Raw genomic sequence first — 14,667 nt, 5'->3', positions numbered from 1 at the left:
ATATTGTTGAAAATAGGCAAATTAATGCCAAAAAAGGTGTTTTTGGTAAAAAATCTTCTTCTTCATAACCGCTGGTCAGACAGCTTTGTTATTTGGTATACAGGTCCCTAGGGGTAACCCAACTTAGACTTGTTCAAATTGTGATGAAATATGCAAATCTGTATTTTTAAGGAATTTTTTTTTCATTTTTGGTCAAAATTTGACTTACATTGTATGTAATTCTTGTACTGTATAAACCCTATCAATTCACCCAGAAAAAAATAATTAATATGATTTTAAATAATTGAATTAATAAGGAAATCATCAAAGCAAAATAATTTTAGTGTAGAATTATCAGAAAGTTCAACTTTTTTTGACAGTTCATAGTGAAATGCTTACCATCTTGGAGGATTAAAACATGTAAAGGCAACTTTCCTGAATCCCAACTTTGACATATTCTGAACCGTCATTTATACCCTGTATGTTATCTAAAAGAAATTGCTCAAAATAGTCAATAGAGATAGAGATAGAGATAGAGAAAGTTCTAATTTCCATTCATGGTTGACTTGGTAAGGATAAAATAAAATTACTTTTGAGGAAAAAAATAGAGTGGTCAATTAAAAGAGTGGTCAAAGTGATAGGGTTTTTATGGTAAAGCTGGGCTGTAAGATTCCTCATGTGCTATTTATAGCAATTATGCAATCTGTGTAAACAGTGCAATGAAAGTGTAACATGATTCCTTATAATGCTTTTGATGACCTTGAACTTCTTAAGTTTCAAACCTTTGTCTCTTCAGTGTGCTTTCTCTGAGTATGTACAGTCTCAACTTATTAAACAGAACTCACAATGTTAATCAAAGATATCCACCTTCTTCATCAATACATGTGTCACAAAAGGTTATTCTCTACATAACTCAACAGAGCTCTGTCAACTGTTGAGTTGCTTGTTCTTTCAAAACCGCTGGTCAGACAGCTTTAATGTTTGGTTTACATGTCCCTAGGATGACCTTAGTGAGATAATTTCATACAGTCAGGAAATACTTAATTTTGTATCCATGTCTATAGTAGCTTCAGGGACTTTGGCCCTATGTTTTTTCAATACTATGACAATTATCAGCCATGAGGTTTTACAAACACAAGACCAGATAAGCGTTTTTCATCATTTCCACAGGACTCTTTGGAAAATCCATTAAAAACAGTTAAAAGTGACTTAAAATGATCACTTGGTATACATTTAATTTACAGATGCCAGGTTGTGTATATCACATGCACTCAGGTCAGTAGGGAAGTGCGTCATTACTATTTTGGACTGTTAATTCTTATTTCTGAATTATTTAACTTTTTTCCACATTGAACTATCTTTAGGCAGTTTATACTGTAGCTTAGAATTTTTTTGATTGATGTATTTAATCATCTTTTGGGTTCTCTGGGTCCATATCCCACCTCATGCCCCTACATCATCAACTATTTACCAACAACTCCATGCCAACAACCAATTACCTGACCTGGCCACACATTAGAGAAGGTACAGCGTCATTGACGGTATTTTTTTAATCATATTTCTTCATGCAGGTGTCTTCAGTTTCTATGAGGCAAAATTACATCCAATCATTCAGTACACAGATATGAGGACAGAAGTATTCCAACGATTTCGAGTACTTGGCAATACAATACTGTTCTGCCAACAGTTGGAACTAAACTTGACTCAAGAAGAACTTAGAGGACTTCTCCTGGCAGGACCATTTAGAAAAATATTTCCAAGGGTTTACCTCAAAGGTATGGTTTGAAATTTCCTTTTTAAAATGCAGTGTTCCTTGATGTTTACTTGGAAGTGTCATTTCTTGTGTCTGTTCATATTTTACGTCCAGCCATCAATCACTAGACTGTACATAAAAATTTTTTAGCTTCTTGTCTAGAAGGTATTCCACTGAAAAAATAGTGTTGAAAGCATCTTCTATCCATCAACCTCCAACTTCTGTCTGTCAACCTCCAGTGTGGAAGCAACTTCAGTCCGTTAATTTCAGGGCATTCTGATGGATCATTATAAACTGGTGGGGATGTTCATGGTTCAGGTTGATGTAGGACAGCAAATATGCTGCGGCAAACATCGAAAGGGACTAAGCCACTGTTAAGCCTTTCTTCAAGGTTACCAAGAGTTGACTGTGACCTATCACAGACTACTGAGCTGACATTATAGGGATACTCACTTTGTGTTTGCTTTCTCTGCTGACACTGTGCACTAGGTGTGTTTGGGAACTTTTTGCTTCATATAGCCCCCTCATGGCCTCATGTATGCCTGTTGGCATTTTTGTAACATTTTTCCTCCTTTAATTTGCAAAATACACCTCAATATTTAAGGATAACTCTTTTTTCCCAAATGTTTCCTAGAGTTTCAGAGTCCTTAGTCTTGAACTAAAATGAGTGAAAAATTCTAGGTGGGAAAAACAAACATCATCATTTGAGATGGCCATGTTTACAACTCGCTGTGTGTACACAAGCATATGGCATTCTATCACATTTGAGCATTAGCATAGAGAGACTTAAAGTATTTACATATAAATAGCCCATAATTTCAGCTTTACTTTGGTGTATTTTTTGTTTTGACCAAATTGTCGCCCATGTAGCGGGTTTTGAAAGTTTAAAAGCATTTAAAAACATAAACATGAGTGTTAATTAACAAACAAAATGGAATAATAAAAAATTTGATTAAATAACTACAAAATGAAAATATTTTAGTTAAGCTGAATCTTGCAGCTCAAAAGTGAATAATCAACGTTTTGGACAGGGAGTATCATATGTGATTTTGTGTGGTTCCACATTACATGGCCTGAACATGATTCAATGCGGGTCAAAACCAGAACATATGCACCTGCTTTCAAGTGACGTTTATCATGATATTGCAACATTTTAGACTTTAGCGGACAGCAACTCTTCATGCACATTAATTGTATCTCATCATCACAAAGTGTCATGTCAATCAGTTCTGTACCAACAATGACTCTACTGAGACAAAAGTTTAACAAATTTATTTAGTCTACATTGTTGGTAACACAAAATTATACAGTAAAATGGTCATTACACTGTATGTTACGTGGATAATGTTTACAGGTGACGATTTAGACTCTGTCAAGTGGCATTCTTGATGTCCTGCTGGACAATGACCATCATGTAGCTGCTTTGACCCTTCAAATGCACTAAGTCCAAATTAAATATTCTGCTTCACAGTCAGATATAAATTTCTACATTGCCCAAAGCAACTCCATAATGTAAAGATTAATACAAAATGTTTCATTGATATTATTATTTTGATGAATATATCAACGTGTCAGTGTTTGGAAATATGCATGCGTCAATTATTTCCATCATGATGAATTCAATCAGTCATTTGCTCATACAAAACAATATTCATCACAGCAATTACAACTGAAGTGCAGCACAATCTGTGTTGCATATTGATGCTAGATGTGGTTTGTCAGACCTTTGAACCTATAATCCTTTTTTCTCTGGCCATTTGTGAACATCGAAATATGATTAAGTGGTTCACAGGCAGTCCCATATGGGAGGCCTTCCTTGAGGAAGGACTGTACAAGCTAGTAATGTCTTCTTCCTCATTTGCTCGATCTTCAATATAAAATGGTCTTTTTACTAACCTTCTTGGGCTACAGCGTCGCTGCTTGCAGCTGTTCTTTAAATGAATGTTATTTTAGATTGATGATAATGGAGATGTCAAATGTTGGAAATCACTTTGATCAATCAACACAATAATTTTTTATTGAAAAGTACAATGAAACGTGAATAATCTTGTAATTGATGAGTATTATTGTGAGTTTGGCACTATCTTGCTATTAATCATTCAATGTTACGAGAACTGCATGATTTAAGAAGTGATTGGCAAAAACTTAGGAATGGTTATCATATAATGATTTACAAAAATTTTAGAATGTAAATATTATTATTAGTAAAGTTTCAGGAGGTTATGTGCTTCAATTATACTATGCATATGAATTAAAATTGATAATGTTTACCAAAAACGTATTGTAAGCAGTTTGGTTTCTGACTATTCAGTTTTAAAGAATTAAAAAAAAATAGAATTATTGCTTTTTTGATTTTTTTCTGACAGAAGGTGAAAAATCTGAAACAGTGACAAGGAAAATGGAGAAGGATTACGATTGTATGAATGTTCTGCCTATCATAGATAAATACGGAACTCAACAAGTAAGTTTCACTTGGTTTAAAATTTGATGATGTAAAAGTACTAAAAGATTCACCATAAGATTTCTTTACTATCTAGCAAACTTGAATATCGAAAGTTAAACAGGATGCTCAGTGGTGCTTAGAGTCATTATGAGAACACTCTCTGGTAGATGTAAGTTTTAAAGCGTCCTTTGAAAATGTTGACATTAGGAGAGGCTTTTATATCCAGGGGTAAAGAGTTCCAAAGGACGGGCTGCTGCAGAGAAGAAGCAGTGACCATAGGTGGTCAGATTCCACGTAGTTGTGGGCAGAAAACATTTATCATCTAGTCTTATTTCCCAAAATGTAAATGAAAATGTTTCTGAAGTAAATGCACTCCAAGTGAATGCAAACATAGACCACAAAGCTAGGTTGCAGAAGTGTGGTGGCACCACGGCAAGCGTAGGGTGGAGAGTTGGAGTACCGAATGAGCTTGGGTAATGGAAAGGAAAAGCCAAAGTCTGGTATAGGAACCGAAGCAAGATGGTAAAGGAGAGAAAGCAGGGAATGAATACCTTGAAGATGTAGTTGCACAACGGCTATTTTGGGCCATCTTGCGATGCAGGACGTGATTGACCTTCAGGTGAAACCTTCAAGACCCCTTGGCTTGGTCCTGGCGCAGGTAGGCCTGAGCTTCTTTGAGATAGCCTTGTGGAGCTGCTGCTCAGTTAGGGATCTGACTTCAGAACCCTCCTCCATGGAACAGATTACCCCTTTGAGCTGGTGCATGTGCTCCATACAGGACACAGCCAGGTAGACACGTCCATGACCGCTGGAGATAGTTGTCAATGATCCAGACTTTTTGGGAGTTATTATTATTATAATTAATCTTTATTTAAGGAAGCTTGTCAAAATCAAAGTGGCCGCGATCACGAGCAATCCTGCAGGACACGTAGCGATCTGTCGCTACGCCTTGCAGCTCCGGAAAACCGGCGTTAATGAAATACTCCAGCTCATGCATAATGACAATAGATAATGAGCGTGCTCTCCCGACCTACCCACACGTGACACAACCAGCCCGATACTGTACAATTCAACTATTATCATAACAATAGCGTAATTACAGCGTTCATTCTGAAATTCAGAGAACTGTCAAATTTCCTAGAAAGTCTCCAACAAGCCTAATCGCGGGTGTCCATATTTGTACATGCAGTGTATACAATGTTTTCTGTATCTTTTCAGCTATGTTAAACAAGTGATCCCTTCAAAAATGCGCAGTTGAGGCAATTCTAATGTCGATGGTATTATAATATGGAAGCAAGAAAGCCATGAAAGTTGCTTTCTTTTGGGACGTATATTATTTCATAAATCACGTTTGGTAAGCCAAGGTATAATACAAATTATTCCGCCTGCCGTTTATTTCCGGTCACCTGCATTGTATCGTCTGTCTTGTTTTTATCCCCAAAACTAATTAAACAAATATTTGTTGTCTGTTTCAGACTACAGATTGTAGTTTCAATCCCCAACGTTAATAAATACAAACATTTCTTGTACTTCCATGCATTTCCCCATTGTATTTTTTTGTCCTCGTTTTCATTTCCTGACACTGATAAAAACAAATATTCTTGTTCTTTCCTTCATTTTTTTGGCGCCTGTAAGCTTATCTATCGTTCTGTCGTGTTTTCATTCTGACACTGAAAAAAACGAATATATTTCTCGTTCTTTCTTGCATTTTCCGACGCCCCTGGCGTGTATTCTATGTCTCCTTTGTCATTCCCGACATAAATACAAACGAATATTTCTTGTTCTTACTTCCATTTCCCCGACGCCTGTATCGTAAATTTGTCATGTCTTCATTCCCCAACATTGATAAATACCAATATGCCTTGTTCTTTCATGCATTTCCCCATGCCCCTCTTGTGTATTCTATGTCTCTTGTTCTGTCTTCCATTTCCCAACGCCTGTATCGTATCATATTTTAATTTCCCGACACTGTTGAAAATGAATATTTTTTCTTTCTTCCATTTCCCCATGCCCCTGTTGTGTATTCTATGTCCCTCTTCATTCTCCGATATTGATAAAAACGAATATTTCTTGTTCTGTCTTCCATTTCCCGATGCCTGTATCATGTCTTTATGTCGTGTTTTCATTCACCAACATTATTAAAAGGAATATTTCTTGTTCTGTATCATGTCTTTAAGTCATGTCTTCATTCCCCGACATTTTTAAAACAAATATTTCTTGTTCTTTCTTGCATTTCCCTATGCCTCTGCTGTGTATTCAATGTCTTGTTTTCATTCCCCGACAATGATATAAATGAATATTTTCCCGTTCATTAATTAATTTCCCGCCTCCTGTATCGTATCTTTATGTCATGTTTCCGTTCCCTGACATTGTTAAAAACGAATATTTCTTGTTCTGTCTTCCATTTCCCCATGCCCCTGTTGTGTATTCTATGTCTCCTTTCATTCCCCTACATTGTTAAACCTAATATTTCTTGTTCTGTCTTCCATTTACCGATGCCTGTATCATGTCTTAATTTATGTCATGTTTCCGTTCCCTGACATTGTTAAAAACGAATATTTCTTGTTCTGTTTTCCATTTCCCGATGCCTGTATCATGTCTTTAAGTCATGTCTTCATTCCCCGACATTTTTAAAACAAATATTTCTTGTTCTTTCTTGCATTTCCCTATGCCTCTGCTGTGTATTCAATGTCTTGTTTTCATTCCCCGACAATGATATAAATGAATATTTTCCCGTTCATTAATTAATTTCCCGCCTCCTGTATCGTATCTTTGTCATCTTTCCGTTCCCTGACATTGTTAAAAAACGAATATTTCTTGTTCTGTCTTCCATTTCCCCATGCCCCTGTTGTGTATTCTATGTCTCCTTTCATTCCCCTACATTGTTAAACGTAATATTTCTTGTTCTGTCTTCCATTTACCGATGCCTGTATCATGTCTTAATTTATGTCATGTTTCCGTTCCCTGACATTGTTAAAAACGAATATTTCTTGTTCTGTCTTCCATTTCCCGATGCCTGTATCATGTCTTTATGTCTTGTTTTCATTCCCCGACAATGACATAAACGAATATTTTCCCGTTCATTAATTAATTTCCCGCCTCCTGTATCGTATCTTAATTTATGTCATGTTTCCGTTCCCTGACATTGTTAAAAACGAATATTTCTTGTTCTGTCTTCCATTTCCCCATGCCCCTGTTGTGTATTTTATGTCTCCTTTCATTTCCCTACATCATTAAAACGAATATTTCTTGTTCTTTCTTGCATTTCCCGACGCCTGTATCGTATCTTTGTGTCACGTTTTCATTCCCCGACATTGTTAAAAATGAGTAGTTTTTGTTTTTGCTTTAATTTCCTGTCACACGTATCAGTCCCCAACATAGGTAGACAGATGTAAACGATTCTTGAGCAACATGTGTTATACAGGAACATAATCTTAATTCCAAACTTTCATGGCTGTTTTACCACCCGTTTCCACAGACACCCAAAAAATGCTTTCTTGAGAGCCTCTTTCCCTTACAAAAATAACTTATAGGTACCTATAGCTAGCTATAGGTTACTTAAAGGTACCTATAGGTCAATCCACCTATAGGTAATATTTTTATAGAAATCGATGCTTTTCTATAAACATATTGCCTGTAAGTTTATTACCCTATAGGTTTCTATAGACCTACAAACCTATAGGTTTATTTCCCTACAAAAACTTTACGTTTCTTATAAAGACCTACAAACCTATAGGTCTGTTAACTCAAGGAAGTTGCTATGTAGTTTTGTCAAAGTAATATTCTCATGTAAAGTGGCCCCAGCTATAGTTCAAGCGACGAACTTCTGCTGCTTATATTCACATCTTCAAGTCGACGACCAGCATATTTCCGTGCGTACATGAATGAACATACATGCCATTGCCAGGCAAAAGACGATGCTCACGAAGGCTCCATCGACTTTGGCACGTCTTCGAGTTCAACCATAAGGCATCGGACTCTTAATTTACTCTGCCTAATTTCCGACAAATTCTAACTCGTCTGTACGTTGGACAAGTTGCAGGCGGACTACGAGTAACTGACTTTGCTTGGCCATATACCGCCCATGGCGATGGTTTCCTGGCCGCTCATCGTACGTACCCATCCAGCTCCGCAAGAATTTCATAAGCATGTCAGATGACTGTGAATCAACAGGACACAACAATCAGACACCGTCAAGAAGCGAACGTAACGACGGTCATAGTATACCACATTGACTCCAGACTCGGTCGACCTGCCTGTTTTGGTGGCGGGCCCAGAACCTCATCAAACCTGATGTCAACAGTTCCTATCGCGTTCATCATATTCAGAATAGTAATTAGTCATACGTAGCCCGTCATAGGACAGCTAGCTGCACAGGGAAAGCGATGGACTTTGACCCTGTGACATCAAAACAAACTCAGTCTTAGGACCAAAGATGGCGGCGTAATCTCGGCACAATTTTTAACAGGAATGGTGCTATGTCTAATCATATAAACCACGTTTGTAGAAATGGCCACTACCCGTATAGAATTGGCAAGATCCGTAACCTTCTCGATCAGGACACTACTGAGACATTGATCCATGCATTTGGAACATCTCAGTTAGATTATTGTAATAGTCTCTTGTATGGAATCAACAAAGATCGGTGATCAGGTTCACTGTTTGCAATCTCTTCAAAATGCTGCAGCACGTTTAGTCAGCCGTTCTCGCAAATTTGATCATATTACACCTTTACTAGTTGATTTACATTGGCTGCCTGTTGAAGCACATATTAAGTTCAAGATTATGTTACTTACTTTTAAATTGATCACAGGCTTTGCACCTGTGTATTTGACAGAGCTGATAGAGCAGTATGTTCCTACCAGAGATCTCCGTTCTGCAGACAAGTTACGTCTGATTCCACCTCGCGGGAAATTCAGTCTAGAATACGGCCAGAGAGTCTTTTCACTGTGTGCACCATCGTTGTGGTATATGTTGCCTGTAGAGATTTGTACTGCAAGAAATGTTGAGTCTTTTAAATGCCGTTTCAAAAACTATCTTTTTAAGGGGGCACTACACACAACACAGCGTATTTTGCTCAAAAATCACTTTTTCGCAAATATTTATTCAATTTTCATTAATTTGTCAACCCAAGATTAAAAAATTGGTTGTATTCACCTTTTAGCTTGTCAAGCAGTTGTAAGTTGCATGATACAGAAGTGTAAATTTATGGAAATGTATGCAAATCACCTGATTTCCTAGCTTGTTTTTCTTCCCAATTTCAAAATTTCCAAAGAATTTAACTCCGCTCTGGCTGGGTCAAATTTTCTGAAATTTTCACATTATGTTTTTTAAATGCTACATGACAAAACAACTATTTTGTTTGGCAATAAAGTTCTTACATTTTGAATAAGAGACATTTTAAATTTGCTAATCATAATTTTAATCACTTTTTTGAGTGTCAGTCTTTCAACCCTTGCCATTTTAGAATGAGGATAAATATTGCAAAATAAAATAGTCGTTTTTTTCTACATATACTCTTCTTTCAAGTGAAATATTACATTTCAGAAAATAGTGTCAAGTTTTTGACTTAAATGTAATTTTTATCATTAATACCAAAATTGAGGTTTTTTACCCCAAATATACACCCACTTCATCCTTTGAGAAAACAATTGCTTTCACACTGAACTTTAGAGTCTCTGCTTTTTGAAAATATATAGTGTGAAGGGGTTTCCTTGTCATCTTTGATGAGAAATATTGCTTTGAAAAAAAACATTTTGGCAACATGAAGCTCCACCTAATTTGTATTATCAGTGATTTGTTTATGCTTAGCAGTACATTTTCTTCACCACAGGACTGCTGGTGTGGTGTGTTTTATCCCTAACACTTGCATTTTGCAAATTTGCTTATTCTTTTGTGTTCTGTACAGCGCACTGTGATGTATGTGTAGTACGTTTTTAGCTCCGCTGTCAGCGACGTGGAGCTTATCAAATCGTATGATTTTCTGTCGTCCCTCGTCCATCAACAATTGCCTTCTCCTCAGAAACCGCAAGTCTGATTGCTTTGAAATTATATATGCAGTTCACTTGGGGTGACCTCACTTAAGTTTGTTCAAATTGTTGTGAAATTTGTATATTTCTATCTCTGGGGCATTTTTTGCTCTTTTTGTAAAAAAATCTTCTCTCAAACCGCTTGTCTGATTGCTTTGAAATTTGATATGCAGTTTATTTAGGGTGACTTCAGTTCGATATGTTCAAATCGTGGTGAAATTTGCATATTTGTATTTTTAAGGCAATTTTTGTCGTTTTGGTAAAAAAATCTTTAAAGATCTTCTTCTTCAAAACTACCAAGATATCTTTGATATTTGGTACATAGGTCCCTAGGGATGATCTATTTCAGATTTGTTCAAAGTGTGCAGAAATATGCAAATTTGCATTTTTAAGGCAATTTTTCCCATTTTGGTCAAAAAAATGTGTTTCTCAAAAAGTGCTAGTCTGATAGCTTTGAAATTTGGTACACAGGTTTCTATAGATGAACTTAGTAATATATATTGAATTTCTGATGAAATCTGTTATTCTGTATTTTTTGGGCCATTTTTGCCATTTTTGGTCAAAAAATGTGTATTTCCAAAACCACTCATCTGATAGCTTTGAAATTTGGTATATAGGTTCCTACAGATGCAGTGTATCAAAGTATTTTTATCACAGACCTATTTAATGAAGAGGACTCTTTCCTCTCTGAGGACATGTAATCAAAGTACCCATTAACAAGTGGGGACTGTGTCATCAACGATGACTTGTTTAAGAAATTTTAATAATAATAATAAGTTTGTATGAAAGTGATACAATTATTCCTTTTCTTACCAGCAATTGAAAACCATTAAAGAAGGGGCAGTTCTTACCAAGGAGAGGCTATGTGTTGGTTTGTCAATGTTTGAAGTTGTATTAAGGCAAATTGCCACATTTCTTGATGATCCAGTGTGGGATGGAAGAAACACACCACCAGCAAATGGAGTCATGAATGTGGAAGAATGTACTGAGTTCCATCGATTGTGGAGTGCCATTCAGTTCCTAATGTGCTGGACAGTTGGAAAGAATGAAATTACTGTAGAGTAAGTCCAATTTTATTATACTCATTGCACTTTGATTTAGTTTATTAGCTCCCATAGCTATTCCAATATATATTATTTTTCACATACATAGAAAAACTGTACTTGATTTGTCATAAAAAGTAAATATTAGTGATTGAAATACACTACACTGGACCAGTGTTACATTTTACCCATACAATAAATGCATGCATGGTGAGATTTCAAAGGAAATGTAACACAGTGTAGCATACCAAATGCTCATTGTCACATTTTATGTTCTAAAAGTTTATACAAATTTAATATCATCAAACATAAAATGTGAGAATGAGCATTTGGTATGCTACACTGTGTTACATTTTACCCATACAATAAATGCATGCATGGTGAGATTTCAAAGGAAATGTAACACAGTGTAGCATACCAAATGCTCATTCTCACATTTTATGTTTGATGATATTAAATTTGTATAAACTTTTAGAACATAAAATGTTCTAAAAGTTTATACAAATTTAATATCATCAAACATAAAGAATTTTATGAATGATTTAATTTTTAGCTCCCCTGTCAGTGACACGGAGCTTATCAAAATAGGCTGATTTTCTGCAGGCATCATCGTGTGTCAACAATTGCCTTATCCTCAGAAACCACAAGGCCGATTGCTTTGAAATTTGATATGCAGTTCATGTTGGGTGACCTAATGTAAGTTTGTTCAAATGGTGGTGAAATTTGCATATTTGTATTGTTGGGGCATTTTTTGCTATTTTGGTATAAATTTTCTTCTCCAAAACAGCATGTGTGATTGCTTTGAAATTTGATATGCAGATTACTTAGGTGACCTCAATTAGATTTGTTCAAATCGTAGTGACATTTGCATAATTGTATTTTTAAGGCCATTTTTACCTCACCTTTGGTATACCAATGTGAGGTTATTGTATAAGCTGAAGTTGGTGGCGTCTGTATGTATGTATATGTATAGTAATACTATACATATACATACATACACTGTCCGTCAACATCAAAAACTTGCGAACCGTTGCACTTTTTAGGTTGGTATTTGGTATATCACTATAGGAAAAAATTGCAAGACTGGAGTGAGAAAGTACGCTTTCTCGCAGTTGGTGAGAATCTCTTGTCATTCTCACTGCTACCAGTGAGAATTCAAAAATTCTCACTGGTGAAATACAGAACTTGCTTTAGTATGCTAGTCAAGTATGGTCTCCACACAAGCTTTATCTTATTCACCGCATTGAAAGAGTTCAGTGTAAATTTCTCAAATACTTGTGCGGTAAAACTGGCATAACCTACTCATCTGGTTACTACAACCAGCTCTGTACCTTTTTCAAAATCCCATCTCTACAAAAGCGTAGGAGTTTTCTGGATGCCTCCTTCTTTTACAGATGAATGTTCTCTCTTTATAACAGCTCCGAAATTCTAGAGCGTATCTGTTTGCATGCATTGTACTTTCTCGCACTTTGCGCTCAAAACAACGTTTCAAGAGTCATTGCTCATTCTTCAGCAATTTTACAAAGAACTATGAAAAATTTGAATAGTATTTTAAAAAATGAGCCTTTTGATATTTTTAATTCTAACTATGGGCAATTTCGCAGATTTTTATTTAATAATGTTTATTCTTTTTAGATCTGTATTTTTTACCAATGGTTGTTCTTTTTAACTGTGTTGTTACTGCCTTTGTTTCTTTGTTGTGCTCTTTGTTAGTTTCTTTATGTCTTTTGCTGGAATTGTAATTGGGCAAAAGCCTGTTGTTCCCAGTCAGGAAATAAATAAATAAATAAATTAAAGCTGCAAGCAGCGTTGGCGGGGCCCAAGCGGTTAACATGGTTGAAAAATCTTGCACTAATGATATTATGTGCAAAATTCGAGCTTGAGAAAGTAGGATTTTGAACATCATCTAATAGTAACTGTACGTTTCACTTGAAATTTAATATTTTACGGAAAATCCAATATGGCGGCCAAACCACGTGACCGATCAAAACGCATTTCGCAAACTTGAAAGACATCACACTTAAGATGGTATATGCAAAATTTCTGTCAAATCGGTGTTTGTTCGGGAGAAGAAGATTTTTAAAGATTAAATCACGATTTTCGAAAAATCCAATATGGCCGCCAAACCACGTGACCGATCAAAACGCCTTTCGCAAACTTGAAAGAGATCACACTAAGGATGTTACATGTCAAATTTCAGTCGAATCGGGGTGTTGGTTCTGGAGAAGAAGATTTTTGAAGATTAAATCACGATTTTCGCAAAATCCAATATGGCGGCCAGACCTCGTGACCGATCAAAACGCCTTTTGCAAACTTGAAAGAGATTACACTTAAGATGTTACATGTCAAATTTCAGTCGAATCGGGGTATTGGTTCTGGAGAAGAAGATTTTTGAAGATTAAATCACGATTTTCTCAAAATCCAATATGGCCGCCAAACCACGTGACCGATCAAAACGCCTTTCGCAAACTTGAAAGAGATCACACTTAAGATGTTACTTGTGAAATTTCAGTCGAATTGGTGTTTTGGTTCTGGAGAAGAAGATTTTTAAAGATTAAATCACGATTTTCGCAAAATCCAATATGGCGGCCAAGGTCACGTGACCGCATGCGATTTTATTGGCAAATTCTTAAGACCTTAGGCCATGCTTGCTATAAAAAAAATTCAAATCGACTAGACCCCTGGGTCTTCTGGAGAAGCCATTTTTAGGTTTTTGGAAAATCCAATATGGCCGCCAGGTCACGTGACCAATCGAATTTTGTATACCCAGGTGCACGAGATCTCATAGGTACCTATTAGCCCTGCAAGTTTCAGAAGTTTGCGGTAAGCGGTGTTTGAGTTCTAGGTCGACAAAAAAAGAGCGGAAGAAGAAGAAGTAGAAGAAAGTTGAACTCCTATAAAACCAATAGGGGCCCAGCCGGTCGGCTTGGGCCCCTAATAAATGATGAGGTAGCATTACTTTTTTACTAGATCCTTTTTTCCCCCACTCTTTATTTTATTGTCAAGCCTTCTCTGGCTAATGTTTTTGTTGACATTTGCTTATGTATGTAGGATCTGTTTATCACTATGCTATAGAAGTTGATATGCATATGCATGTTCCTAAAGAATGATCTTCCAGTACCTAAGTTGCAGACCTTATTTGATTTTGTCATTCTTGTTTTTCTGCTTTTAATATTTCTTGAACTGACCAGTTCAAACACAATGTGAGCACATAGTGTCCTTGACGGTATTCTTTTGTGTACCTAGGTCACCATGCTTAAATTTTCAGTATTTTGGCAAAATGAAGCCAGGAATTCACCAATTGCATACTCTTCTGTGATCATCATAAATTTGGACACTGTTCAGCAGATACCATTGACCCAGCCAGATTTGGATTAACTCAACTACTATAGTTGTCTCAGACTAACAAATCCAAAACAT

At 36.2% G+C, this 14,667-nt stretch overlaps 1 protein-coding gene across 1 annotated transcript in view; it reads left to right on the top strand.

Moving 5' to 3' along the window:
* The window catches only part of LOC139120874 (cytoplasmic FMR1-interacting protein 2-like), a 393,869-nt gene that overhangs the window by 346,186 nt on the left and 33,016 nt on the right, over positions 1 to 14,667 (top strand). The window contains exons 24-26 of the mRNA XM_070685497.1: positions 1,551 to 1,754; positions 4,099 to 4,193; positions 11,021 to 11,265. Coding sequence (XP_070541598.1) covers positions 1,551 to 1,754; positions 4,099 to 4,193; positions 11,021 to 11,265 — 544 coding nt within the window. The remainder of the gene's footprint in view (positions 1 to 1,550; positions 1,755 to 4,098; positions 4,194 to 11,020; positions 11,266 to 14,667) is intronic.

Source organism: Ptychodera flava, chromosome 20 (genome assembly GCF_041260155.1).
Source record: "Ptychodera flava strain L36383 chromosome 20, AS_Pfla_20210202, whole genome shotgun sequence".
NCBI lineage: Eukaryota > Metazoa > Hemichordata > Enteropneusta > Ptychoderidae > Ptychodera > Ptychodera flava.
This window is presented reverse-complemented; position numbering and strand designations above follow the sequence as displayed.